This window comes from Magnolia sinica, chromosome 14 (assembly GCF_029962835.1).
Source record: "Magnolia sinica isolate HGM2019 chromosome 14, MsV1, whole genome shotgun sequence".
NCBI classification, from domain to species: domain Eukaryota; kingdom Viridiplantae; phylum Streptophyta; class Magnoliopsida; order Magnoliales; family Magnoliaceae; genus Magnolia; species Magnolia sinica.
The window spans coordinates 16,338,573-16,364,618 of record NC_080586.1 but is presented as its reverse complement, the minus strand read 5'-3'; the positions used below and the strand labels follow the sequence as shown (position 1 = coordinate 16,364,618).

General features: G+C 39.8%; 1 protein-coding gene across 3 annotated transcripts; it reads left to right on the top strand.

Moving 5' to 3' along the window:
• The first annotated feature begins 1,394 nt into the window (after positions 1 to 1,394).
• Positions 1,395 to 25,043, top strand: LOC131225904 (uncharacterized). Of its 3 annotated transcripts, none has more exons than XM_058221515.1 (27): positions 1,395 to 1,612; positions 1,714 to 1,883; positions 1,967 to 2,105; positions 4,772 to 4,889; positions 5,056 to 5,213; positions 5,340 to 6,037; positions 7,570 to 7,691; positions 7,813 to 7,904; positions 8,073 to 8,295; positions 8,435 to 8,501; positions 9,784 to 9,932; positions 10,072 to 10,142; positions 10,265 to 10,438; positions 10,596 to 10,667; positions 14,395 to 14,496; positions 14,585 to 14,674; positions 20,144 to 20,219; positions 20,300 to 20,396; positions 20,507 to 20,576; positions 20,791 to 20,970; positions 21,447 to 21,569; positions 21,662 to 21,745; positions 22,211 to 22,395; positions 23,383 to 23,521; positions 23,634 to 23,693; positions 24,381 to 24,485; positions 24,634 to 25,043. In XM_058221515.1, the coding sequence occupies exons 1-27, from the start codon at positions 1,535 to 1,537 to the stop codon at positions 24,745 to 24,747; spliced, it is 3,756 nt and encodes a 1,251-aa protein (XP_058077498.1). In that variant the 5' UTR covers positions 1,395 to 1,534; the 3' UTR covers positions 24,748 to 25,043. The 3 variants fall into 3 exon arrangements, with proteins under 3 accessions (XP_058077498.1, XP_058077499.1, XP_058077497.1); XM_058221516.1 differs by having other exon boundaries at positions 1,396 to 1,612; positions 1,714 to 1,894; positions 1,984 to 2,105; XM_058221514.1 differs by having other exon boundaries at positions 1,396 to 1,612; positions 1,714 to 1,894; positions 1,969 to 2,105.
• The last annotated feature ends 1,003 nt before the right edge of the window (positions 25,044 to 26,046 follow it).

Sequence of the window (26,046 nt, the reverse complement as noted above, 5' to 3'; positions counted from 1 at the left end):
ATAATAGTGATTGGATATCCACCATTAAAATCCTCCTAAGGTGTACTTTACTCTTTATTTGACATCAAATCTGTTGATTAGGTCATACAGACCCAGATGAAGGGAAAAAAAATAAAATATAAGCTTGATCCAAAACTTTTATGGCCTCCAAAAAGTTTTTAATGATTGACGTTCATTCAACATTGTTTCCTGCAATGTGGTCCACTTGAGATTGGGATATACCTCAATGTCGGTTTCATATGGTAAAATGATCTAGAAAAATAGATGGACAGCTTGGATGAAAAACACATATCATGGTAGGCCCACGGACCACCGACCATCAGCCATTGGCTGGTGGCAGGGGAGCAGCCAATCCGATTCCCACCTAATCCAGGTACAAAACTCTAAGCCTAACTTTCACTGGCATCGATTACGTACTGAGTAAGCTTTACGGACCCTACTGTGATATATGTGTTCTTATCCCCACCGTCCATTAAAAATTTTCAGCTTATTTTATGGCATTACCTCACGATTTAAGCATATCCATAACTCAAAGTGGATTACAAGAGTCAGTGGGATTTAAACGGCCACGATTGAAAACTTCTTGGGCCCACACAAGTTCTGCATGAAACTGACTATGAATAGAATAGATGATAAAATAAGACGTGTATTTCCTGTTAAAGGCTTTCGCATGAAGTTAGGTAGGCGCACCATAATGTTTGTGAGAAATCCACCCCGTCCATCCGCTTTGTAAGATCATTTTAGTTTTTGAGACCAAAATTTCTAAGGATCCAAGACTCAAGTGGGCCGCACTAAAGGAAGAGATGTGTAGGGAAAATCCTACCATTGAAACTTCCCTGGGTCGAAAGTGATGTTTACATCCCATCTATACCGTTCATAAAGTCATTCCTACTAGGAAGTACTCAAAGCAAAAATATTAGCCGGATTCAAAACTTCTGTGGCCCACAAATATTTCAACTTTGGACGTTCAAACCTCATATTTTCGGCCCACTTGAACATTGGATCCGGCTCATTTTTGGCCTCTTGTATTAAACTGATCTCACAAAACGGATGGACGTGGTGGATTTCTCACAAACATCACGATGGGCCCACCTAGGTTCCCAGCGAAGGAACTTATGCGAAAGGTTTTCCCAGGAAATCCGCGTCCGGATAAAGACCCCACAAAGGTTTCAACGGTGGGATTCATTATTACCACTGTTTCTAAGTGGTGTGATTTTCTTAAACTTTCGATACGCTTCAATTTTGGTATATTTTACTAAATTGAGCTGATAAAAGTAATGGACGGCGTGGATGAAATCCATGCATCACGGTGGGCCCCATAGAGTTTACTCACTACGCTATGGCGCCATGAGTTTGTAGCCGATCAGCGTCCTACTTTCACCGACCCTCTCTTTCCTTGTATAGAAACCCCAACCTCAGATTCTTGCTCTCTGAAATTCCGAAAACAGAAAAGAAAGAGAGATTAAATAAGATCTCTCTCTCTCTCTCGCGAAAATCGGATCGGAGAAAACGAAGCAGTCACTGCAGCGGAACGATGGTGTCGACGAGGAGCAGCTCAGCTTCTTCCAAGCATCCTTTAAACCTCACTTCTCCCAATACCAAACGCTCCAAGGTTTTCTCATCTCTAGGGTTTCTCTCTCTCTCTCTCTCTCTCTCTCTGTTTTTTTCTATTTCCAGCGTTTTGATTTTGATGAGGGATTTGCAAAACATCAGATGGATATTCCACCACCGCCAGACGATGCCGGCAACACCAGTTGTACACTTCAGAGCGATTTGTCTTCTCTTCAAGAAGGCCCTCAGCTTCCCTCCGATCCGACCCCTGTCAGCGTGCTGAAGGAGAAATCTAACCAGGGCACCGACAGATGTGGTGAACCGGCACTGTCCTCATCTTTAGGTCTGATCTCATACTATTATTTTATTTTCTTCTATTTCTCTCTGTACTTTCTCAGTTTCTCATCCTGATGACAGTCTGTTCATTGGCAGATGTGGAGAGACTGCCAGAAGAAACGATGTCCGATTCTGCATTGAAACGGCTGCAGAAAGTGGCGGTGGCAAAATTTCGGTCAAACATTGCTTGGGGGAAGCTTCTTTCGCAGTGCCCTAAGGTGTGTTTTTTATGTATTGCTTTATGTTTTTAATTTGCAAGTGGATTTACTGGTTGAACTCAATGCATGGTTATGCTGTTCTTATATGCCACTATAAGGGCCTGCATTTAGTGGCTGATGTGATATAGGAAGTGATCTGATGATTTAAAGGACCACTCAAAGAGTCCACACGAGCATGGACGAATAATTTTGTTATGAATATCTTGCTGCCATCGAACCTTAGATGATTCAAAGCATTGGGCATGGAATTGATGCTATGACGCGATTGCTGGAATTTTGGCCCATTGAAGCTGTGAGAAGGTTGTTATGCTATGGGAAATATGATTTAAAGGCTGAGTAGGATATGATTTGTTTGAAGATTGTTATGTTATGGTAAATTTGATTCGAAGGCCAAGAAGGACATGATTTGTAAAGAACTCAATGAGGTTAGTTTTAGCTGGAGAGAAGCTAAATCGATCTTGTTAAAGAAAAACATTCAATCTTCACATGAGAGGAGAGGTAAAACAATTTGTGTATTTTTAAAGTGGAATGGCAAATGAAGGACTGTGCATGACTGCCATTCAGAAGGAGCTATAAATCCAATTTACACTGTTCTTTTAGTTGGGTTGAGGTATAACTTCCCAGGAAAAGATAACTGGCGATGAAGGGGAGGCATGGTGATATTATTAGCAAGCTGGTTCTTTAGAGAGGTGGTGGGGAGCAATGGAATAACTTTTAAATTCTCCCCAGTTAAATGATAATCCATCTGTATATGCCTGGTTTGTGTGCAGTAGGCTGGATCTGGAGCAGTTTGAGAATCAGTGGAGAAAGGTGTAGGATAGGAGAGGTGAGCAACTTGTCAAAGAGAAAGCATGGAATGGAAACTCCTCAGGAAAGGTTAATGACAATGGCTCATACCCATATTCCACACTTGATTTTGAGGCAATGGGTTGTTCCTTGCTATAGGCTTGCCAATAAAATCAGTAGAAATCATTAGAAATCAGTGGAGGTTTGAAAATGATCAGATATTCAAGATTAATGGGCGTCGCCTTATGAAAACCAATGCGGAAAAAGGATTGCATAAGAAGACCAAGTCTTGTACATGCTATGGTCTGTTGGATGATGTTGCAAGCTACATTGAGGTCGGGGGTTGAGGAAGTGGTATGAATTGTTTCACAATGTGGACAATGTGGATATATTTGTTTGAGCGATGGCAAGGCGGTTAAGACTAGTCATGAGTTGGCCATTTGTGAATGAGGTTGCCAGAGTACTTGCCTATTTGGCATTCATCTATAGAAAGCATCAGTCGCATTGGAGTCTGTGAGAAATTCCCATATCACTATAGTCTCAACATATTGGGGTGAGGTGTAGCTTTTGGAAGATGGTGTGCCGTCTATTTAAAGGAAGGATGGTAAATGGGCAGTAATCTTTCATCCAAAGTTGGATCTTGTAGGTCTTGCACCTTTAGAAATTTGGTCCCTTAGTTGCACGATCCTTCTAACTGGACTCACGCTCTCACTCTTGCTTCGTACTTGTTTATATTTGAAAGCATTTTAAAACAAAAGCTTCTCCAGTCATCCACTCAAATCTCATGTTGCTTTGGTTCACGCTTCATGCAACTCTGTTTTGTATTCTTTCTAGCTCTTTGGAATTCATTGGTCCTTTGTTAAATGTCAGTGGATGAACTGGTGGGGCTGGCTACCGGCCCTTTCAAAGCTAGAGGTTGGATGCATTGCTGTGGGGAATACTTCCTATCAATGTTGTGGGGCTTTGTGAAGGGAAGGGATAACATGGCTTTGAAGATGTTAGCATGCCAAATGTGTAAAATGATTGAAAACATCAAAGACGTGCAAGTTAGGGATGGTGATACTCGCCATTTAAGGCATGGATGCATCAAGATTCAGGAATCCATGAACATAGCATTGCTGTGCCTTGAAAAAAGATTGGAGTACGGTAGCATGAAAGGAATGGTTGGATTGTAAGAAGGAATAAGATCAAGCATGTGGATAAGTGGTCGAATTGTTTGTTTGGCGTAAGCTCCAGAAGTCATCTGGCAAATTCTAGCGTTGATGGAGTTCTATAAGTAAAAAAAGAGACATCCAATTTTCTATAAGTAACAAAAGGGGCTGTCAGGGATGAGGGATTCTAATGAAGCAGAAACTTTAGCCATTACAGAAACAACTAAAGCTTTTACAGGGACTCCTCTTCTGGCCTGGTGATAGAGAATGCTTGCAGTTCCACTAAGGAGTCCTGGAGACTTTTAATTTGAATGTGGTGAGGGAGTTGGTGTTGAATCTAAACTCTTTTTTCGTCATGCGCCTGTGGAGGCAAAAATGTTGGCTCACTAGATAATGATGGCATGGCATCCTTTTCTCTTTGCTCTTGGAACTCCTACCCAGTATTATTGGATGCTTGTACTCATAGCCTTATTGTTCAAGTGGTTTTCTGCTTATCAAAAACCAAAGTGTTTTGATAGTCTTGTTTGGGAAGGTGTATCTATAGTTACTCTTTGTATTTGGCAACACCAGTTCCTTTCTTGACATTTTTGTTTCTTTATGTTAATAGATCAGTTATGTACAAATTTGTTTAATGGTTGGTTTATGCTTGTCGGTCCTCTCTCTCTCTCTCTCTCTCTCCCCTTTTGCTTTTCAATGATATCTAAACTTTGTTTATTTGTTTTTATCCAGAATCCTCACCTGCTTATCAGCCACTCTCCTTTCACTGTGGGTCAAAGTCGGCAATGCAATTTATCATTGAGTGACCCATCTATCAGTACAGTTCTATGTAAATTGAGTCATGTAGAGGTACCATGTCAAATGTACTTGCATCTATTCACTACTATGATGGATTGCCTGATTTGCAAGTAAATACCAATCATGGCAATGATATACGTGACTTTTGATTGATTTTGCTGATATGGATTGTCATATCTTTCTTTCTTTTTTTTTTTCTTTCTTTTTTAATTCTCATGGACAGCATGAAGGTGCATCAATTGCCTTGCTTAAAATCTCTGGGAGTAAGGGTGTTGTCCAAGTAAATGGAAAGATCATTGAGAAAAATTCGACTATTACCCTCAGCGGAGGGGATGAAGTGGTTTTTAGTTCTTCCGGCACTGGCGATCATGCATATGTATCCTCATCCTATGCAAACTATGAGTTATTTTAATGTTGACTATTTATCATAACATGGAAACTCACTTTTAATTAAATTTATCCATTCCGTACAAGAAAAGCAGATTCCTTAACAAAATTTCAGATTTTTCAGCAACTCACAAATGAGAACTTAACTACTCCAGCTGCTCCTTCGTCAGTTAGAATAACAGGAAATCAGAGTGCACCTATTGAAGAAATTCACCTTGAATCAAGGTCAAGAGATCCTTCAGCTGTTGCAGGAGCCTCGATATTGGCATCTCTATCAAGAAAAGATTTGAAAGTTCTTCCCTCAGCAGCCACCCCAAACAATGATGATATCCAACAAGAATTGGAAAGGGCTTCACTGCCTTCCACATGTGCAGCATCAGACAGCTGTATTCCAGACCTTTACGTCAATTGCCACGTTAAGAAAGGTAGTTCTGAACAGAAAGCAGGGGCTAGTGTTCCTTCTAGTGACAAAGCTGCCGCTCTCTCATCTGACCTTGCTGCCAATGAAACCTTCAATCTTGATGGCATTGGTTTGGATGCACCTCTAGATGAGGAAATAGGAAAGATTTCTCGGACTAGTTATGAATTGAGACCACTTCTGCATTTGCTTGCTCGGTCATCTGCTTCTGAGTTGGATGTGAATGGTCGCTTGGTCAAAGCTTTTGGTAGGAGGATGGCATTCCTCAAGGATTTTGATTTGTCAACTGTTTTGCCCTCGACCAGATGCCAAGCTTGCAAGGATAGTTTACAACAAGGCATTCTCAACGGCAGTGATATCCAAGTCTCCTTTGATGATTTTCCTTACTATCTGAGGTGCAATATTTTGTTTCCATATGGCCTTCCTATGGACTTCTTCATCAGTTGCTTTTACAGTGCTTAATCAATTCCTCTAATCGTGCTTGTCTTGAAAATTTGTTGTTACTTTCTGTCAATGTCTTTGTAGTTAGTCTCATCCTTCACAGCTCCTCTGTTGTGTAATCTTGTCAGCTTCCATACATAATGCATCAAATGAAATGTTACCACACATCCTTCTTTTCATTCCTACTTTTTTTATTCTACACATGCACCCGCCACACGCCCACGCTCGCCCTAGTGGGATTTCATCACCTATGGGTTTCAAACCCAAGACCTCGTGTTGAAACTCCTCAGAGTCTACCACTTGGGCAAGGATTGGTACTTGTTTTGTTTATCATTTTAATGTATATAGCAGCAATATCATTGTATGTATATCATTCATGTTGGTTTGTGTTAGGTTATGGGAATCAATCAAGGTAATCATAACGGTTAACCATAAAGATATGGACTGTTCAGCCATTAAAAAAAATTGTATCGGCCCCGTAATGGGCCGTTACAGGGCTGTAATGGCTGTTATGGGCTTGTTTGTTTTTTTTTTTTTTTTGTAACAGCTGTTACGGCCATGTAATGCATATCGGTTCCCACCATTACCGTGACGTAATGCTTGAACCATTACACATTATGGGGCTGTAACGGCTGTTACATAACTGTCTTTGAATACCTTGGAATCATTATGTGGAGTTGTAACTAGCAAGGAGGTACTTTGTAGGTTCCATCTTGATTGCTAATATTGATGCCATCATGTTTCCTGTGTCCATAAGAAGCAAACTCATAGTTGGAGCTTTGGACCAACTTCAGAACAGTAATTACAGAGTTGAACAGTCTTTCCCTGTGTATTATGAAACCACTTCTTAGGTTTACCCCGACCTCCTTTTTATGTGCCCTTGGGTTTCTTGTATTTAGTTTGGTTTCCAAAAATGCATTTCTTTTTTTAAGAAAAAGAAAAAAAGATACTGTTCCCATTTTAGCTACTTGACGGCTTGGTTTTATGAATCAGCAGTCTCTTTTGGCCTCTTTCTTGGATAATTATATTTTTGGGACCATGTCTATATGGTAAATATTTTGTGGCCACATCGTCATATGTTCCTAGTGAGACAAGCTTTGCACCCCTTCTTCATATGGTTCCTCTCTTCTTAATTGGAATGTTTGCTCATGCCAATGCGACCTTCTACTTTGAAGGCATAATGTGTATTCATGGTATGCTTGTTTTCTTTGGATCCTTCAGAAAGAAAGAAAAAAAAATTGTTTTCATTGGTATCATTTTTTATTTTTGATTTGGCTATTACAATCAGTAATATTAACCAAAAAATGCAAAATACCTGACATTCAAGCCCATACACATCATGTGTGATTGCCACATGTAGATATACATTGTTTTCTTGACTAACGTTGCAGTCCTTTTAACTCATATAAAATCATTTTCAGCATGGTTTGGTTTTGCCATGAGCTCCTATTGATTCTGGTCACATCTAAATTTTGTATTGGCGCAGTGAGAATACGAAAAATGTGTTGATTTCAGCCACATATATACACTTGAAGCATAAGGAATTTGCAAAATACACACCAGACCTCCCTACTGTAAGCCCACGGATATTGTTATCGGGTCCTGCAGGTATTGCTGCCATTTTAGAGGTTTATTTCAGTCTTTCACCATTGTGTTATCAATCTGATTTGTTCTTTTTTCCTTTCTATGCTGACAGCATTTTTTATTTTTCCTGTTGACCCTCTCACAGGATCTGAAATATACCAAGAAACCTTGGTAAAGGCACTTGCCAAACATTTTGGTGTTAGATTGCTTATACTTGATTCTCTCTTGTTACCCGGGGTAAGCTGCCTGAGATTTCTATTTAGAGATGTTCTGACAGATGGACACATTCATGTTATCTCCTCTACAGTATTTGGTTGAGGAATTCACAGCTAAATCTAGAGAAGTTAACTTGCAAGCTGTTGCATAGTTAGTATTTACCTTACACACTTAAATGAATGACTTCAGGGACAATCTATGAAGGATTCAGAATCCCTGAAAGAAGGTCACAGGACAGAAAAAACAGGCACTTTTGCTAAACACCGAGTTGGACAGGCAGGTAATATAAACCCCAGGAGACCAGCTTCTAGCATAGAGGCTGATATTGTGGGCACATCTACATTTAATTCTCAGTCTCTACCGAAGCAGGAGTTATCGACGGCATCATCCAAGATGTACACATTCAAAACAGGCATGCTAGTTCTTGTGTCCAGCACATTTTGCTTATTGTTTTAGCTAGTGACTTCTTTTTCTTTTCTTCTTTTTTATTTTTTTGATGTATTCTATTTGTATCACGTATGTTCTTACATAATCGTTTGCGATATTTTCAGGTGATAGAGTAAGATATGTGGGTCCACTACATTCATCTGGATTTCCTCCTCTTCATGCTTCTCAAAGGTACCTTCTCTTCTTGCATGTGCCTGTGTTGTAAGGTGCACAATTTTCTTATGATTCTGTAATTTGCTCTATTTTGGTGCAATCTACTCCTGCTCACTTTTTCTTCTAGAGATGTGAAGGGGATCATTGAAATTTAACCTTGTCAAGAGTTCTTTCAACAAGCTCACTTTTAGGGGGAAATAGCCTTTTCAATATTATGTGGGCTATACATTTGACATTGATAGCATCATTTACCCTCGTCTTGAATTTTGTTCTTTTAATTGGTGTTGAAAGGCATGCTATACCTCATGAAGCATAAAGCCATAAACCTTGGACAATTAGCACAAGTGATTTGAGGCGTATGCTTCATACCAGAAACCACACTTCATATTATAATCATACTACTAGATGCATTACAATGGTGAAATTGCGAAGTTTCTAGGTTGCATGGGCCTCTTGAATTTGTGGAATATGACACTCTGATGAAGGGATGCTTGGTGGTAGAGTATTGGGGAGACAGAGACCTTCTCTGTGAAGTCGTATCTCTTCAGTATGTCGGGGGGAAGAGAGTAGAGATGAGTGGACTCTGACATTTCAGATTTGGAATTATCACTGTCATTGAATGGTCTCCTTTGTTTGGCTTGTTGTTATTCTGTCTTCATAGTAAGGTAATGGTGGATCCTTGTTCATGCACTGTGATTTTGCAAGGGTGCTCTGGCTCAGGCTCCTTGCCCACTTTGGGACTCTGGGTGATGTCAGGGTCCATTGCTGCTTCTGCAGTGCGTGGAATTGGTTGTAGGGTGCTTGTTGGGGGTAAGAGACCAAGAGGAGAAAAGTGCTGTGGTGTCTAACCATGCTTACCGGGCTGTGGTTGATATGGAAATAACTTAACAAAAGGATGTTTTGTAGTAGGAGCTGAAGTGTATGATGTTATCTTTCAAAAGACCAAAGGGAGGATTGTTACATGCGTTTAGGAAACACAAGGATTCTCGTGGTGTAGTAGCAAATTGTTGAGTGCTGGGGGGAAGGTCCTTTTTCCAATCCAAGAGTGATGCCCTCTTTCTTTCTATAAAAATACTCGTTACCTGTCAAAAAAAGAAAAGAAAAAGAAAGAGTGATGCTCTCTCTCTCTCTCTCTCTGTGTGTGTATATTACCTTTTTCATAATAATATAATTGTTGTCTTTCAACAAAATAGAAATAAAAGAAAGGAAAGAGTAAAGCTTGATGTCCACTGTACTTGTCTGCCAGAATTATTTATACTCAACTCAGGTAATTTCTGTGCGTGGGTTGTGTTATTTGCAGGGGCCCCACTTATGGTTATCGAGGTAAAGTAGTCTTTGCTTTTGACGATAATGGATCCCCTAAAGTTGGAGTTAGATTTGATAAAGCAATACCAGAAGGTAACAATCTTGGTGGCATTTGTGAAGAAGATCATGGTTTCTATTGCTCTGGTGATTCCCTTTTCTGAGATGTCCTTTCTTTTCTTTCTAATGAAACGTTTCTTGGCCCCTTCTATTTGTTCTTTTGCATGGTTTAGTTTCTACTTAATGCTGTGTGTTAAAACAATCCATCTTATTTTGTACTTGGCAGCTGATTTACTCCGTCCAGATAGTTCTGGAGGTGATGGTATTGACAAGCTTGCCACTAATGAACTGTTCGAGGTGTGCTCTGTTGTGCCTTTACTGTCCAGATCGTGTGATATTTTTCAGGGTCATTGTTTGTCTCTCTCTCTTTCTCTCTGTTTTTTTTTTTTAAATGTTAATTGCCTTCTTATGCTTCCTAGGTTCTGTCCAGTGAAAGTAAAAGAGGTCCTTTGATATTGTTTATGAAAGACATAGAGAAGTCTATCGCAGGCAATCCAGATGCACATGCAACTTTCAGGAGAAATCTTGAGAATCTACCAGAGGGTGTTGTTGTGATTGGTTCCCATACTCTCATAGACGGCCGTAAGGAGAAGGTGGAGAAGGATACGTTGTCTGCACTTTGTTAATTTGCTTTCAGAATGTTTATTGAAATTCTTTGGCCTTTGTTTTTGGCAAGTTCTTTTGGCGTAGAAGAATATCTTTGTGCCTTCTATTTCTACCCCTTTTTCCTGATACTATTGTATTGTGCAGTCACATCCTGGTGGGCTTCTTTTTACAAAATTGGCAAGCAACCAAACGGCACTGCTTGACTTAGCTTTCCCGGTATTGGCCTAAGATTTTCTTAGCTACTGTTGTTTAATTTTGATCGTTTGGTTGTTTAGCAACTGTGCATCTTATATATATAATTATTACATCATTATATATGATATTTGCATAGTTTCAGATTGGATTCGCTGTGCATTATCTTCTGATTTAATTTCATTCATAAATTTTTGGTACATGAAAAAGTTAAAAAGGGCAAGAAAGACAAACATCCACTGAGATAATGGATGGGCACTTCCTATTGTAAAGCCTATTCCTGCTAAATCTATCTTTAAGAAACGTCATTGCTATGGCATTGGCCTTGCCCATAATATAGCTAAAAGAACCCTTGACAAAGGAAAGCAAGGTCCTGATACTATTTTTGACGGATAAGAGAAATTTTATTAAAATAAGGTCCTCATATTGTTAATTTTTGATGGATAAGAGAAAATTTTATTAAAATAAGGTCCTCATATTGTCAGTCATAAAAATGCATTTCTAAGGAGGGGTGCAAGAATTGGATCCTCACCCTGCTGCATTAGATACCTGCTGATGCCAATGCGCTATTAGAAACAGTGTTTTGAATAGCATCGCTATGTAGTGTTAGCAAATGGCGTAAATCCCTTGTAGTGTACGCTACAAGGGTCATAGCGTAAGCGTAGCATGTGTAGTGTTGTAGCATACGTGTAGTGTATGTAGCGTACGCTACGTTTTTTTACTATATTATATATGATAATTGTATTTTGTACTTAATACTCTTAACCTGTAGGATTTTAATTTCTTTTCATTCTTGGGACTTGTTTTTTCAATTAGACATTATTAATTAAAGTGGTTTGCTTAGAAAGTTATTGATGTGATAATGATTTAATTTGGTTATATATGTGGATTGGCTTTTGATTAATGACAATTAATTACTTGTTTGAACATACTTATACTTGAAAAATGAATAATCTTTTAGGCATTTTTTATTTTTTCCCGCTTTCTCACTATTTATTATATTTTTTCTATTTTTAAATTAAAAAATAGAAGTAGCGTGTAGTGCTACGTGCTAAAGAGGGCTGAGTGCTACACAACACGCTACCGCTATTTACAACACCAATGAGAAACATAGGCTGATCCCCACCAAAATGCCGTAATGGATCCCAACCAGATCTATCTTCCGAGCTTGAGTCCTCGCAACATGTTGCTTAGTATTGCCGAACGTGCATTCAGATAACTATTTTCCATTGAGATAAGACACATTTAAACAGTTTTCCTTCTCATTATTCTTGTGTTCTCTCCTTGTTCTTTCCCTTAAAATGGAGGAAGATGGGCATGGAATCCCTCAACTGCTTTGTGAAATTAAAGAAAGAAGGAAATGGGCTAGAACCACAAAAGCTTCAACTAATAAAAGATCTCTTGCAAGTATTCTTGAGTTTTTACTGATGTATGACAATTAACCATTTGCTCTAAAAGCTTGAATTGATAGAGCATGGTGAATCAATCCCTTTATTTCATAGCCCATGCCCCACACACCATGGGTTAAGACCTCGGCCCCCCTTGTGGGCCCTACTTCACATGTACCACTCACCTCCCACGGGTGGGGCCTGCCTCACACGGGCTGCCCACCCCGAGTGTGCCCCTGTATCCCACAAGTCACCCCACTTGAGCCTGGTGTGAAAATGCCCTTGCATTCATCACCCTCGGTGAGGAGTCTTGAACGCGAGACCTCCCACTCTGACACTACTTCGATGCAGGACAATTAACCACTTGCTCTAAAAGCTCAAATTGATAGAGCATGGTGAATCAATCCCTTTATCTTATAGCCCAGGCGCCACATCCCATGGGTTAGGACTTTGGCCAAACCCCCCTCATGGACCCCACTTCACATGGGTTCCGCTTCACATGAGCCACCACCCTTACACGGGTGAGACTTGCCTCTCACAGGCTGCCCACCCCAAGTGTGCCCATGTATCCCACAGGCCACCCCACTTGAGCCCGGTGTGAAAATTCCCCTGCATTATTTACTCTATAAGTTTGTAATTGGTGTGTATGTATTTGCAACTCTAATCATGTAAAGGATGTGTTCTTCCGTAGTCATATTCCTCGGGTTGGAAAACGCCAACCCAATTTGAATTCAGCTTGGGTGGGGCTTGGGTAAATTCGTGTCGGTTTGGGAATAATCACATGTATTTGGGTTGGGTTGAGGTGAGGTTGGGTTGAGTATAGATGACTTTGGGTTGGCTTCAGGATGGGCACCTTGAGTTGGGTCAGGTTGTGGGTTGAGTCCTCTTAAGGTTGAGTAGTGCTAGGGTTGACTCTCGACCCAACCCAACCTGCCCAAATTGCATCCCTAACTTGGGACCTGTGGGTACCTGATGGACCTAGCCTGATTTTTAAGGGCCCTGAGCTCTCTTTGACCCATTGAGAAATAGGGTTGGGTTCGGGTCTTGCCTTTTTGGACCCGAAGCGAATTTAGGTTCATTTGGGTTCATGTGGGGTATTGTCCATCAACTTGGATCCATTTAAAATTGTGTAGGGTTGGGTCAAGTCGGGTCCAGTTAGTTTTAATAGTTGCTAGTGTGCACAACATTGCACTTATAAGCCATGTGTGTGCATATGAGGGTGCATCATCATATAAGCCTTTTCCTAATTAATTGGGGTTTGCTACATTAATAAATCATCATCATCATATAACCCTTTTCTACTCTATCAATGGCCACACCTTCAGTTAGACCATTGGTCAAGTCTTATCTTCCTACCTCCATCCACGTCCTTTTGGGCCTTCTTGCCCTTTCAGAGCCATCGACTTGTACCAACTCCTAACCGACGCTGTTCTTGGTTTCCATTACATCTTACCGAAACATCCAAGATCATTTCCCCTCGTCTTATTACCGATTGGTGCTACTTGTAAATTCTCTTGAATGCATTCATTTCTAATTCTCTTGCCTCTCATCCATCTCACCATCCTCATATCAGCTACACAGCCTATGAATATGTTGTTCCCAAGGTATTCCATAATGGTAATGGTTGCTGTAATGGCCATCAGCGTTACTGTTACGATATGGGCCATAACGGCTGTTACAGTCTTCTTCTTCTTCTCTATTCTTGATTCGCACCATTACCGTTACATAACGACCCCTACGGCATACCATGGTTGTTCCTCAACTGCCCAACATTCTGTCCTATAAAAGCATTGCTGGTCTTATAGCTATTCTATAAAATTTCTCTTTCAGTTTGAGTGGTGCATGCTGATCAGACGATCACATAAAACTTAGAGGCACTACCAAGTATTCTGAATATATGCCCTAAAAGAAGTTGCAAATTCACAGAGTGCATGCTACATCAAGGAGCTCTGATTGTGTGTAGGACCCAACCAGGCAAGACCCAAACTCATTTAGCTTAGGTACAGGTACTGTAGGACCCTACCGTTCACAGCCCCATTGACATTCCACCCATTACTCATATCCTTTTTGGTTCAGATAGACTTAGCATACTTCATTTTGTCAATCGACCTTTTCCAACTCTTTTCATGATTTTTTTTTTTTTTCCAAATTTGATATTTTTTAATTTAAAGAGTGGTCTAACTCAAAAGTTGTCCCTCAACAACACTTGGTTAGTTGCAGATAGACAGTCACATGCTACTTCTCATCTTTAGAAACTGTGTAACAAATTTACGTGATGCCTACTAACTGAATGCTTAGGATTTTTGATGAGGCTCACTCTCTTTTGAGTACTTGATATTTATATCTGCCTTGGTGTTTTTCAGGATAACTTGAGTAGGCTACACGAGAGAAGTAAAGAAATCCCAAAGACAATGAAGCAACTCACCAAACTTTTTCCAAATAAAGTGACTATACAACCACCACAGGTATGGACATACATTGAATTTTTACTGCTATATTATTGTGTGAATCTCTTGTAGAAAGAAGTTCATGGATTTTGAGGAACTATGGCAGGATGAATCCCTACTTTCAAATTGGAAACAGCAATTGGATCGTGATGTTGAAACTCTTAGGGCAAAGTCGAACATTCTTAACATTCACTCGGTGAGTGGTTGCCAACTGTTGTGCCATGGTATTAGAATCATCATTCCAAGTTTAGATATCTGCTGATGGTATGAAACCTTTTTTTTTTAATGTCTTTTTAAATATTGAAGAAATTCCAGTTGCTTCATGCAATGCATGTGCTAGTTTCCAATTTCACAAAAAGGTTATACGGAAGGCTAGATGAAGTCTAGATCTATTTTTGCAATGAGAGACATTCAGCATCTTAGGAGCCTCAACATGTTCCCATGATCGAATTTAGCTCAGTAAAGATAGACCAACCCTTCTAACCAAAAAAAAAAAAAAAAGATGAGAAAAATAAGGATAATTAAGACTCTTCTATTTACCATCAAATCTAGGGTTGTGAGATGGTGATTTATGTGATGGATCTAAAAAGATGACTATTCTGCAATAAATTGTTTTCGTTTTAAGCATGTCATGCTTTTTCTAGTAGAAATTATGTTTCTCACAGAAGCTCCTCTTGGTTAAGTCTTACACTGTAAAGCATTTGATTTCTTGTTAAATTTTATTCTCTATTACAAAGATATAATCATAAAAGCTTTTCCATGGTTTAGGTCACCTTATGTCATCTTGAGAGTCAAATTTCTGCTTCATTTTCTTGTGTCAGATTTTCATGTTCGTATTTGGCAATGGACATGCAAATGGTTTTTTTTTTTTTAATGGATATGTGCCAAGTTTATTAAAAAACAATGAAGCATTACAGATAGATAAGCAAGCAGCTAAAAAACAGCTAAACAAAACAGAAATAAACAGAAGACCATCTTCTATCACAAAGGTAGAAGATATATTTAGGAACCCCCGGCATAGCTAATATTTTCGCTTCCTCATTTGCTTCTCTTTTATCATGCAAAAAAGAAATTTGGCGATTCGAACACATGGTTTACATTGAATTTTGAGTAATCATGAACAAATATGAGTGTTTCTATGATCATTTTAGTTTCGTTTTTCTTGCAATTTGGAAGTGTTTCATATGGTACAATTGGAATTCAGATGGATTATAACTTTTAATCGGAACTGATTAAATTGTATTGGGATGCCCTTTTCTTCTTCTTTTTAATGGTAATGATAATTTTATTAGAACCAAGGAAAAATAGAAACACGCCGGAGTAAAAGAAGGAAAGAGGATGCTGAGAAGTTGTCCAACACCGTATGAGGCAAAACTCAGCACCCAAGGACCACCAATCTCTCTCTGGTACATCCAGTAGAAACCTCAAGACCCATCCTGATTGACCACTTTTCCCCTGCTCTTTGATAGACTTCTTCTGGCAATTACGACTTGTTGCTTGGTCCATTCCTTTCAAATCAATGGAAGCTGCACCAACAGAGAGTCTTCATAAATCTGTCTCTTCCTCCTACCGACTCCCCAATTCCATGCCTGAAAAAAAGAAAAAGAAAAAAGTGAACAATCTACATTGGCATCACTAGATGGTCTCACACAATGCAAAGAAGTCCATTTCTCTGTGGCAATAAGGTATGCAAAAAGGGTTATGTAACGGCCGTTACGTAACGGTAACGGTGGCCACTGTTACGCGTCATGGGGTCGTAACCGCTTTAATGGTTGTTGCAAAAAAAATGATCCATAACGGCCCCGTATCGGCTGTAACGGCTCCTTAACACTCTGTTATGGGGCCGATACAATTTTTCTTCTTCTTCTTCTTCTTCTTCTTCTTCTCTCTCTCTCTCTCTCTCTCTCTCTCTCTCTCTCTGAAAGAGATTGTAAAGTTGTTACGGCCCGTATCGTAACGGTAACGGTGGTTGCTGTTATGCCAACTGTCACAGTTAAGTAATACCTTATTTGACAAAGAACAACGGGTAGATAGGTCTTCCTCTAATTCTGCATTTCTCAGGCATGCAGTTCAACCATTTGTGATTATTCCTACTTTAGATGATTGATGGAAGAACCTTGTCTTTTCTGACTAGCTGACTAAACCCCAGAACTCTTGGAAAATCTCCATCATCACCTGTCCCTACCAATGACCAATGGAGTCTTAACTTTGAAGAGGCAAGCGACTTATTCAAGACCCTCCATCTGAAAGTTTTCTACAAAAACATGGATTCAACACTACCTTTCTCCCAACCACAAAACCATTGCAAGATCTTCACCTCTATTGTGTCTGATCTGTGCATTGTAGCGACATAGTCTAGCATAAACTTTCTTGTGTCTCATGCAAATGTCTAGAGAAGTGAATTTTGTAGCAATTTTATTAGCTGAGGAGCTTCTAGACTTTCCTTTTCTCTTACTTACCGAAGATTGAGAAGGATTTTCCCCATATAATTTGGACACGGATTGCCAGGAGACCCTGTCACCGGGTATATCCCTGGTGACCTGCCTCTTTGACGCCCACCGTGATATGTGTTTATCCATGCCGTCCATCCATGTTGCTAAATTAGGCAGATCCAAAGCTCAAGTGGATCACACCACAAGAAAAAGTATGGATTGAATGCCTACAGTTGAAAATTTCTTAGGGGCCACAAAAGTTTTGGGTCAATATGATATTTGTGTTTTCCCTTCATCTAGGTCTATGCGACCTGATGAACATGTTGGATGGCAAATAAACATCATGGTGGGCCCTAGAAAGGTTTCGACCGTGGGTATCATTATCCTCATGATTTCTTGTGGTGTGGTTCACTTGAGCTTTGGATCTGGCTCATTTTTGGGCTCATGCCCTAAAATGATCTAGTAAAATGGATGGACGGCGTGGATAAAACACATATATCATGGTGGGCCCCACAAAGTCGTGTCACTGGGGATCTCCCTCGGGACTGCCAGACCGGGCTGGGTCTCTAGGCAATCCGCTCCCATAGAATTCAAGCTGGGTGGGAGAAATGGAGATGTGCCTATGGAGATTTTTTAAAAAAAAACCTTTTAATGCAATTGTCATGTACCACTCAATCTAAAAGGGAAATTTTATAGATAGCTATAAGAGCAGTCATGAGAAAATGTAAAGAACAACATCTTCATAGGATGAGTGTAGTTGAATTGAGGATGTGGAGATAGATGAGTGGCAAGACGAGGTAGGATAGAATTCAAAGTATTCAATAACGGTAACGGTGACCATAATGACCAACTTTATGGGTGTTACAATACGGGCCATAACAGCTGTTGCAACAGTTGTGGTCGATTTATTTTAAAGGGAAAAATGTGTCGGCCTTACATCAGTTTGTTATGGGATTTCCATGAGCCTTTTTTTTTTGGCCCTAATCAGTCATTACGGCCTTGTATCGTGTAACGAGCACCACCTTACCATTATGTAACAGTCGTGACCTAAACCTTTTTGAATTCTATAGGATAGCTATACAGAACCAGCTATGCTTTATGGGACAAAATGTTGGACAATTAAGGAACAACATGTTTGTAAGATGTATAACTGAAATGGGGATTTTGAGATGGATGAGTGGCAAGATGAAGAAGGATAGAACTAGAAAGGAATGCATTTGAGAGAACGTAGAAGCACCCATAGGTAAGAAGATGAGGGATAGTAGATTTAGATGGTTTGGCCATGCACTATGGAGACCAAGAATTGCACCAGTTATTAGAAGTGAGTTGGTACAAGTTGAAGGCTCTAAAAGGGCAAGGAGAATGGCCAAAAGACGTGTGTGGAGGTAGTAAGATAAGCCTTGATGACCTATGGTCTAACTAAAGTTATGGTCATTGACAGAGGCAGAACGGGATTCGTGTAGCCAACCCCAATTAATTGGGATTAGTGTAGTGTGTTGCATAAGGTACATGATACTTCTATGTTCTAATTTAAAAGTAGGAAAATGTGATAAATAGTAAAGAAAAAGAAAGTAAAAAATGATAAAAATGCCTAAGATGTTATTCATGTTTTCAAGTATAAGCATTTTTTTTTTCTTACAAGGTCGACTAATGGGCTGAAATATCTCCCTTCAATGGCCTTTAGGATCGAGGGTATCGAAGAAGGGTTTTGGGTGGAGGGGCTTGTGTTGTATGTACGGTTCAAGAGAGGGTTTTTCGAGATCCTTTTTCTTTTTTAGTTTTAAGATGTTTTTACTGTGTGAGTTTCACACCAAATTTAAAAATGGTTCACCGCCATTTTAAGTGAAAATAAAAGAAGTTTTGGTTCTAACTTTACATTGTCAGTTTTTTTTTTTTTTTTTTTTTTTAAATTATTATTATTACAATGTGAGTTTTACACCATTTAATACAAACAAAAACTTAAAAAAAAACTATACATAGCAGTAGGGGTGTACATCGAGGCGAACCGAGTCGAGCTGGCCTCAGCTCGACTCGGCTCGTCCACTAGCTGACTTCAGCTCGAACTCGGCTTGGCTCAGTCCTCGAGCCTGACTGGCCAGCTCAGCTCAGTTCAGTCAGCGGCTCGGGCCAGTTTGAGCTGAGTTCGAGCCAAGATCGAGCCGAGTTCACCTGTGCAGCATTTTCACAGACACTTGGACTGCACCTTCAAAATCTCACTGTATTTGAGACAGCAGCAATGGTTTTACAGGTATTTTATCAAACACCTTCTTAGCAACATAAAAATCAAGAAAAAATGGGTATTGGTTTCATATACATACCTTCCTTGCCACCAGCCACACTTCGTTGAGTCATTTCATCAAACACTTGGTGAGCAACATCAATATCAAAGTAACCGAGTCACTGAACTGGTTCAATCTGAGTTCGATTTGAGCTGGGTTCAATCCGAGTCGAGTTGAGCCAGGGCCAACTCGAACTCATTTTCGAGCTCAAAAAATCAGCTCGACTCGGCTTGAACTCAGTTTTGAACGGAGTCGAATCGAGCTTTTTCAAGTCGAGTCGAGCGAGCTAACCGAGCTAGCTTGGTTCGTGTACACCTCTACATAGCAGCGTACGTTACATACGCTACACACTATGTAGCTGTAGCATATGCTACAGGGGATTTACGCTATTTAGTAATAATACGTAGCACTACGCTACGTAGTGTATGCTGTCACTACGCTATGACCGCTATTTGAAACAATGATTGGGATAAGACTTAGATGATGATGACAACGATTTGCTATCAGGGAGCTTGTAGGCCTTCTCTTTCCATTACTTAAGAGGTTCTAGAGACCAGAGTTCATATTTCAGTTGCTTACTGGTGCCTTATCCTGGTATTTTACTTTTTAAAATTTTAAATTTAAGCTTAATAAATTGCTTGCAAATTGTTTAGTAAAAGCTGCAGATATAATTAGTTCTGATTGCAACAATTCTCAGTGTCACTCATCCTCTACCCCAGGACCTGACTTATCATGAAAGCAATTAAAATTATTCATAACGACAAAGATAACTAGACTGATGCCCGGAGAACTCTCCACTGTCACCAAATAACACCTCTCAGTCTAATCTGGCATATCTAACCTCTAGTTTAATTTTGTTTCTCAAGATTTTCAGGGTTTGTTGTGGACTTCATGATCATCAGTGAGAGGTCATCTGTAATCATGCTAACTAAACTTATTACTTAATGTTTTCAGGTTCTAAACCGCAATGGATTGGAATGCAGTGACCTTGAAACACTATGCATAAAAGATCAAGCACTCTCAAATGAAAGTCAGTATTATCTTTAATTGGCATTTACTGTTTCTGCCTCATGAAATGCACCAATTTTTAACTGTATGGTTGATTTTTAGGCGTGGAGAAGGTAGTTGGTTGGGCCCTGAGTTATCACCTTATGAACAATACAGAAGTCTCTGCCAAAGATGCCAAGATTGTGATTTCCAGTGAAAGGTTATTATTTTCTTCATGATTGCTGTCATCTAGTGTGTCAAACAACTTCAAAATACACGGACCTCTGAATGCTAGCCTATTAACACTATTCTTGTTGAATTCTGTGGCAGCATTAAGTATGGGCTCAACATTCTACAGGCTATCCACAGTGAGTCTACATGTTTGAAGAAATCACTCAAGGTGAAATTGCTGCTTTATCTTTTTATGGTGCTTTTAATTTGTGCAATGGGAATTTACTTTCATTGATACTTGGCAATTCCATTGAAGAAAAAGGTCATGCTTGTAATTATGTGCTAAATTTTTTCTGCTTTGTTTTCTGAATTGATAGAAACTAATTAAAATCTATTTATTGTGAATTTTGACCTATAGGTTGTCATTCGTCTTTTTCTTTCAGGATGTCATAACTGAGAATGATTTTGAGAAGAGACTTTTGGGTGATGTTATTCCACCTAGTGATATTGGAGTTACCTTTGACGACATCGGAGCCTTAGAAAATGTGAAGGACACATTGAAGGAATTGGTGATGCTTCCTTTGCAGAGGCCAGAATTATTTTGCAAAGGGCAACTGGCTAAGGTATAAACTTTTCTCTGTTTTCAGAGTGCATTTCCTGATGCTTTAGGATATTCTTATGCTCTTGGTAAACGTTCTTATGGCTATAACATATGTAAATCTGTGTCTGTATAAGTAGATTTGGTTTAGGGTTCATTTGGTTGAACGAAGTATCATGTTACTTCATGGTTAATTAATCTAATCAGTCTAATTTGGTGCAAAATTTCATGATAATTCATGAAAGTTGGTGCCGGCAAACACACGCTTAAGTTACCCCCCCGGGTCATCTATCAGAGAAAGAAGAAGACTGCTTATAATCATGATCATGTGCAAAATTTCATGATAATTCATGAAACTTGGTGCAGCCAAAAACAAATACACCCTTAAGTTTATTTATTTATTTACCCCCTGTTATCTATCAGAAAAAAGGAAAAGACTGCACTTTCATTATCTCAAAGCTTAATAAAGTTCTCTCTTTTTCTTTTTCTTTTTTTTCCCAGCCTTGCAAGGGAATATTGCTCTTTGGTCCTCCAGGCACAGGGAAAACAATGCTGGCAAAAGCAGTTGCAACAGAGGCAGGTGCCAATTTTATCAACATATCAATGTCAAGCATTACTTCGAAGGTATTACTGTGAACCTGAATGGCAGCAGTGCATCTTTCAACATGGCTTTGGCTTCCTCTTGTATCTAATTTGCATGGTCATATCTCTGGCAGTGGTTTGGTGAAGGGGAAAAGTATGTCAAGGCAGTTTTTTCTCTAGCAAGTAAAATAGCTCCTAGTGTTGTTTTTGTTGACGAGGTTAGTTATTGTATCATTGCCATTATCTTCACTCTTTGTTGCTTGTTGAGAATTACTTCACTGCTGATGACTCTTGGTGGCTGCAACCAAGGTACTCCGTAACAGTAACGGTGCCGTAACGGCCACTGCATTTACCTTTACGATATGAGCTGTAACGGCCCCCGTAACAGTTGTTGCGCCCTTCTTTTTCTCATTTATTTAAAAAAACCTGAAAAACCTGTATCATCCTCATAATGGGCCTTTATGGGGGACGTAACGGATTGCTATGGCTAATTTTTTCTGTAATGGCCGTTACAACCCCGTAACATGTAATGGTTGCCCCCATTACCTTTACATAATGGCCTTTACGGCCGTTACATCACACCATGGTTGCAACAGTTTACCTTGCTCATCTGATATTCTGTTTGGCTCCAACTTCACGTGCTTCTCTTGATCTCCTGCTCTGGCTGTTTTCCTTTCTTATAGGTTGATAGCATGTTGGGCAGAAGAGAAAATCCTGGAGAGCATGAAGCCATGCGTAAGATGAAAAATGAGTTTATGGTAAATTGGGACGGTCTCCGTACGAAAGATAAGGAACGTGTGTTGGTCCTTGCTGCCACCAATAGGCCTTTCGACCTTGACGAGGCTGTTATAAGGAGACTTCCTCGAAGGTGAACATTTAAACATCTTAAAAGTTCACAGATAGTTCACGTATGCCTTATTATTTGATTTTGATGACACTGTTATAAGGAAAAGAGGTCCTCTGCAAGCAGTGCTGCAGGGGACTTCGTGCCAGCGAAATGGGGGGAGGTCGGTTGAGCTCCACATTGATGTGTATGTGGCATCCACACCGATCATTGGATGTGTCAACTGTTACGTCTAGGGTCCAAAAATCAGGCCCATCCATGATTCAGGTGGGCCACACGATTGGGAACAGTGTACCTGAATCACGATTGGACACCTAGCCTCGAAACTATTTCCTTTTTGCGGCCACCTCAATCACGGATGGGCCTGATTTTTCCCCTGGGCCTAGCTTTGGGTAAGGCATATCCGATAGTGGGAGTGGATGTCACATAAACATCACAGTGGGCCCCGTAAAAAATCAAGGGCAATCATCCCTTTCCCAACTGTTTCCCTTGGTGTGGCCCACATGAATGATGGATCAGCCTGACTTTTGGGTCCTAGGCCCAATGTGCAATGATGCATCTGAAGGTTGGAGTGGGTTTCGCATGCACATAATGGTGGGCGCCATAAAAAATCAAGGGTGAGCATCCCCCTCTCAACTGTTTCCCTCCATGTGGGCCATATTAATCACAGATCAGCCTGATTTTTCGGCACTAGGCCTAACATGGGGTGACACATCCAATGGTCAATGTGGATTTCACATACAAATCACAGTGGGCCCACCAGAGCTGGTCCCCCATTTGCTAGCACCAGGGGTCTTCCACAGCAATGCTCGCAGGAGACCATGACTCCTGTTATGAGGCTTCCTTGAAGGTAAACATCTAAATATTTAAAGTTCCGTAGATCTCATTAATTTGACTTTGATGAGGTGTCCTTGAAGGTAAACATTGGAGTATCTTACAACTTAGTTTCGTGTATATTCTCCGTGCTTAGTATGTCTTCGTTCTGATTAATTTGTTGAATGCATCTTACAGGTTGATGGTAAACTTACCAGATGCCCCAAACAGAGAAACCATTCTTAAAGTAATATTGGCTAAAGAAGATCTGGCACCTGATGTCGATTTGGAAGCTCTGGCAAATATGACAGATGGATATTCTGGAAGTGATTTGAAGGTCATCTTATGTTTCAGTTTAGTTTCTTTTACATTTTTGGTATCTTATCTTTCTACACCATTGGGAATGTTTGCATTTCTGAGGTTTCTGTGCTCCAATCTCTTGGTTTCAGAACCTCTGTGTTGCTGCTGCACACCGTCCCATACGAGAAATTCTGGAGAAGGAAAAGAAGGTATCATGCACTGATATTGTGGAGGTTTTCTTTGATGCTTTGAAATGGTTCTTTTCTAAGTTATATGCTTGTCCCATTCCCACATGAAATCCCCATATGTTATTCTCTTCCAAGTGTGTTAATTGAACCAGTTAAATAATTGCCCATGACAAGTTCGTTTGTGGGTCATTGGACACTGGTAGTCTATTTCCCATGGGATCTGTCAATGGTAGACACTCTGTGTTTCTTTGATGTCATGGGTTCGAGAACCTATGTGGTGTGTGTATTCAACTTTCAAAAAAAAAAAAAAAGGAAAAGAAAAGAAAAGAAAAAGAAATTAACCCATTAATTCCTTTCATGGGCCACTGAAAGCTTTCCCATATGACTAATTTCTTTTATATGGTTCTCTAAAAAAAAAAATTCTTTTATATGGTTAGCTATCTTGGTACGGTTATATTAACGCTAGACTCATTCGTGTGTTCTAGGGTCATTTATCCCATAAGCTAGGATGTAAAGTATTCCAAAAGACCGATAAGAAAAATAAAACTTAAAATGGTTCTCCCTCTGAATTATGTGGTGGCCTATGTGGTCCTCTACAGATATCTGAATTTCAAATGGAGATTTATGCAATCATTTACCGCCCATTATCACATGTGATTTTTTTCCCCTACATTCAGCCAGCCTGAAAGTTTTATGCCTATTTTGCAGGAAAGAAGCTTGGCATTAGCAGAGGACAGGCCACTGCCTGTGCTTCACAGCAGTGCAGATATCCGTGCCTTGAACACGAATGACTTCAGACACGCTCATGAGCAGGTAATTTTCCCAAAGATGTTTTCACATTTCAAGAATGTGAAAAGATTTATAGCAGCATATCTCTCATTTAGACGGCGACATAACGTTTAAAAAATTGTCTTATTGGTCGTTTGTCCATGGCCACTACAACTAAAATCAACATATACAGGTGTGTGCAAGCGTGTCATCAGAGTCTACAAATATGAGTGAACTTCTACAATGGAATGAGCTGTATGGAGAAGGCGGCTCAAGGAAGAAGAGTGCCCTCAGCTACTTCATGTAGGAGGTACCAATTTGTACAGCCCCCCAAACCCTTTTTCTTTTCTTCTTCTTCTTCTTCTCCTTCTTCTTCTTTTTTTTTTTTTTTTTTTTTTTTTTTTTTCCATTTTAAAATTATTTTCTTACACCTTCCTGTGGAGCCCCACCCCTGATAAGTGGTTAATATTGATGGGTATTCCATCTCAGGTTCCCATGTATTATATATATGATCGAGATTTTACTCTTGAGTATTTATATAAAAGAAGAAAAAGATTCTACCTCAGAGTATTTATATATAAAAAAAAAAGTTGACTTATTTCATTGGTGGTGCTGGTAAAAGTATGCTTTTAACTAAGAAGCTTGCTTGCATCCGTAACTGGTTTTTCTTTTCCTGTTTGGCTGGATACCATCAGCTTGTACATGCAATTCAATCAATTCAAATCCCCCCCCCCCCCCAAGTAGCATACAATTCAATCAAAGGGAGTAAGCATCACATTTTTTTTTCACCTTGTTTGGTGAAAAGGTCTTTTATTTTTTCACATTTTTTAAAGTTTTTTCAGATTTTCTTTGGTTTCTTATTGTTGCATTGGATCTTTCAAAAATCAATCCAATGTGCAATGGGGTTTTTAAGTCAACTGTTGAAATAGATATTACCATGCTATGCTGGGCATTGTATCTGTATTCATCATCTTTGACTGCTTATTTTAGAGCTTTGCAGTGTCCATGGCTCAATCTGCCACGTGTTTGCGATATGGACCTTGCATGAGTGGGCCCTAGTGCAGTGACCTGGATCAGATAATTGGGCTGGTCATCTTATAAGTAGCCACGTACGGAAGCATGGATGTTTTGTTTTTGTTGTTGGATGCTCAGTTGACTGAGCCTGATTTTCTGGGCCAGGTTCTCTACACGGCAGGCCCACCAGATGCATGGCTGATGTGTGTGGAGGTGCACATGGGCTTGTCAAGAGGCTTCCAAAGTGGCTGTTGGGTTATTGTCACTTTGTTATTTTGATGGATGGGTTGAGCCATAACAATGAATTCTTGTCCAGTTGTACTAAATACGATGTGGGATATGCTAGGCCAGATTGCATGGAATGCTTCTTTCCATAGGGTGGTTATGCAATGAATACAGTCAGTAATGGCCTGCGTTTGCTGTAACTTTGCTCGATGTTCATCCATTTCTTTTTGAAGCATCTGCTTGGATTTCCTTAGCAAAGCCCCCGCTGGAGTCCACAGTTGGGATGGTCTGAATGTTGTATATGCTTGCATGAATACGATCCACCATCCTCAATAGAGTATCATGCAGACATGATACTCTCAACGTT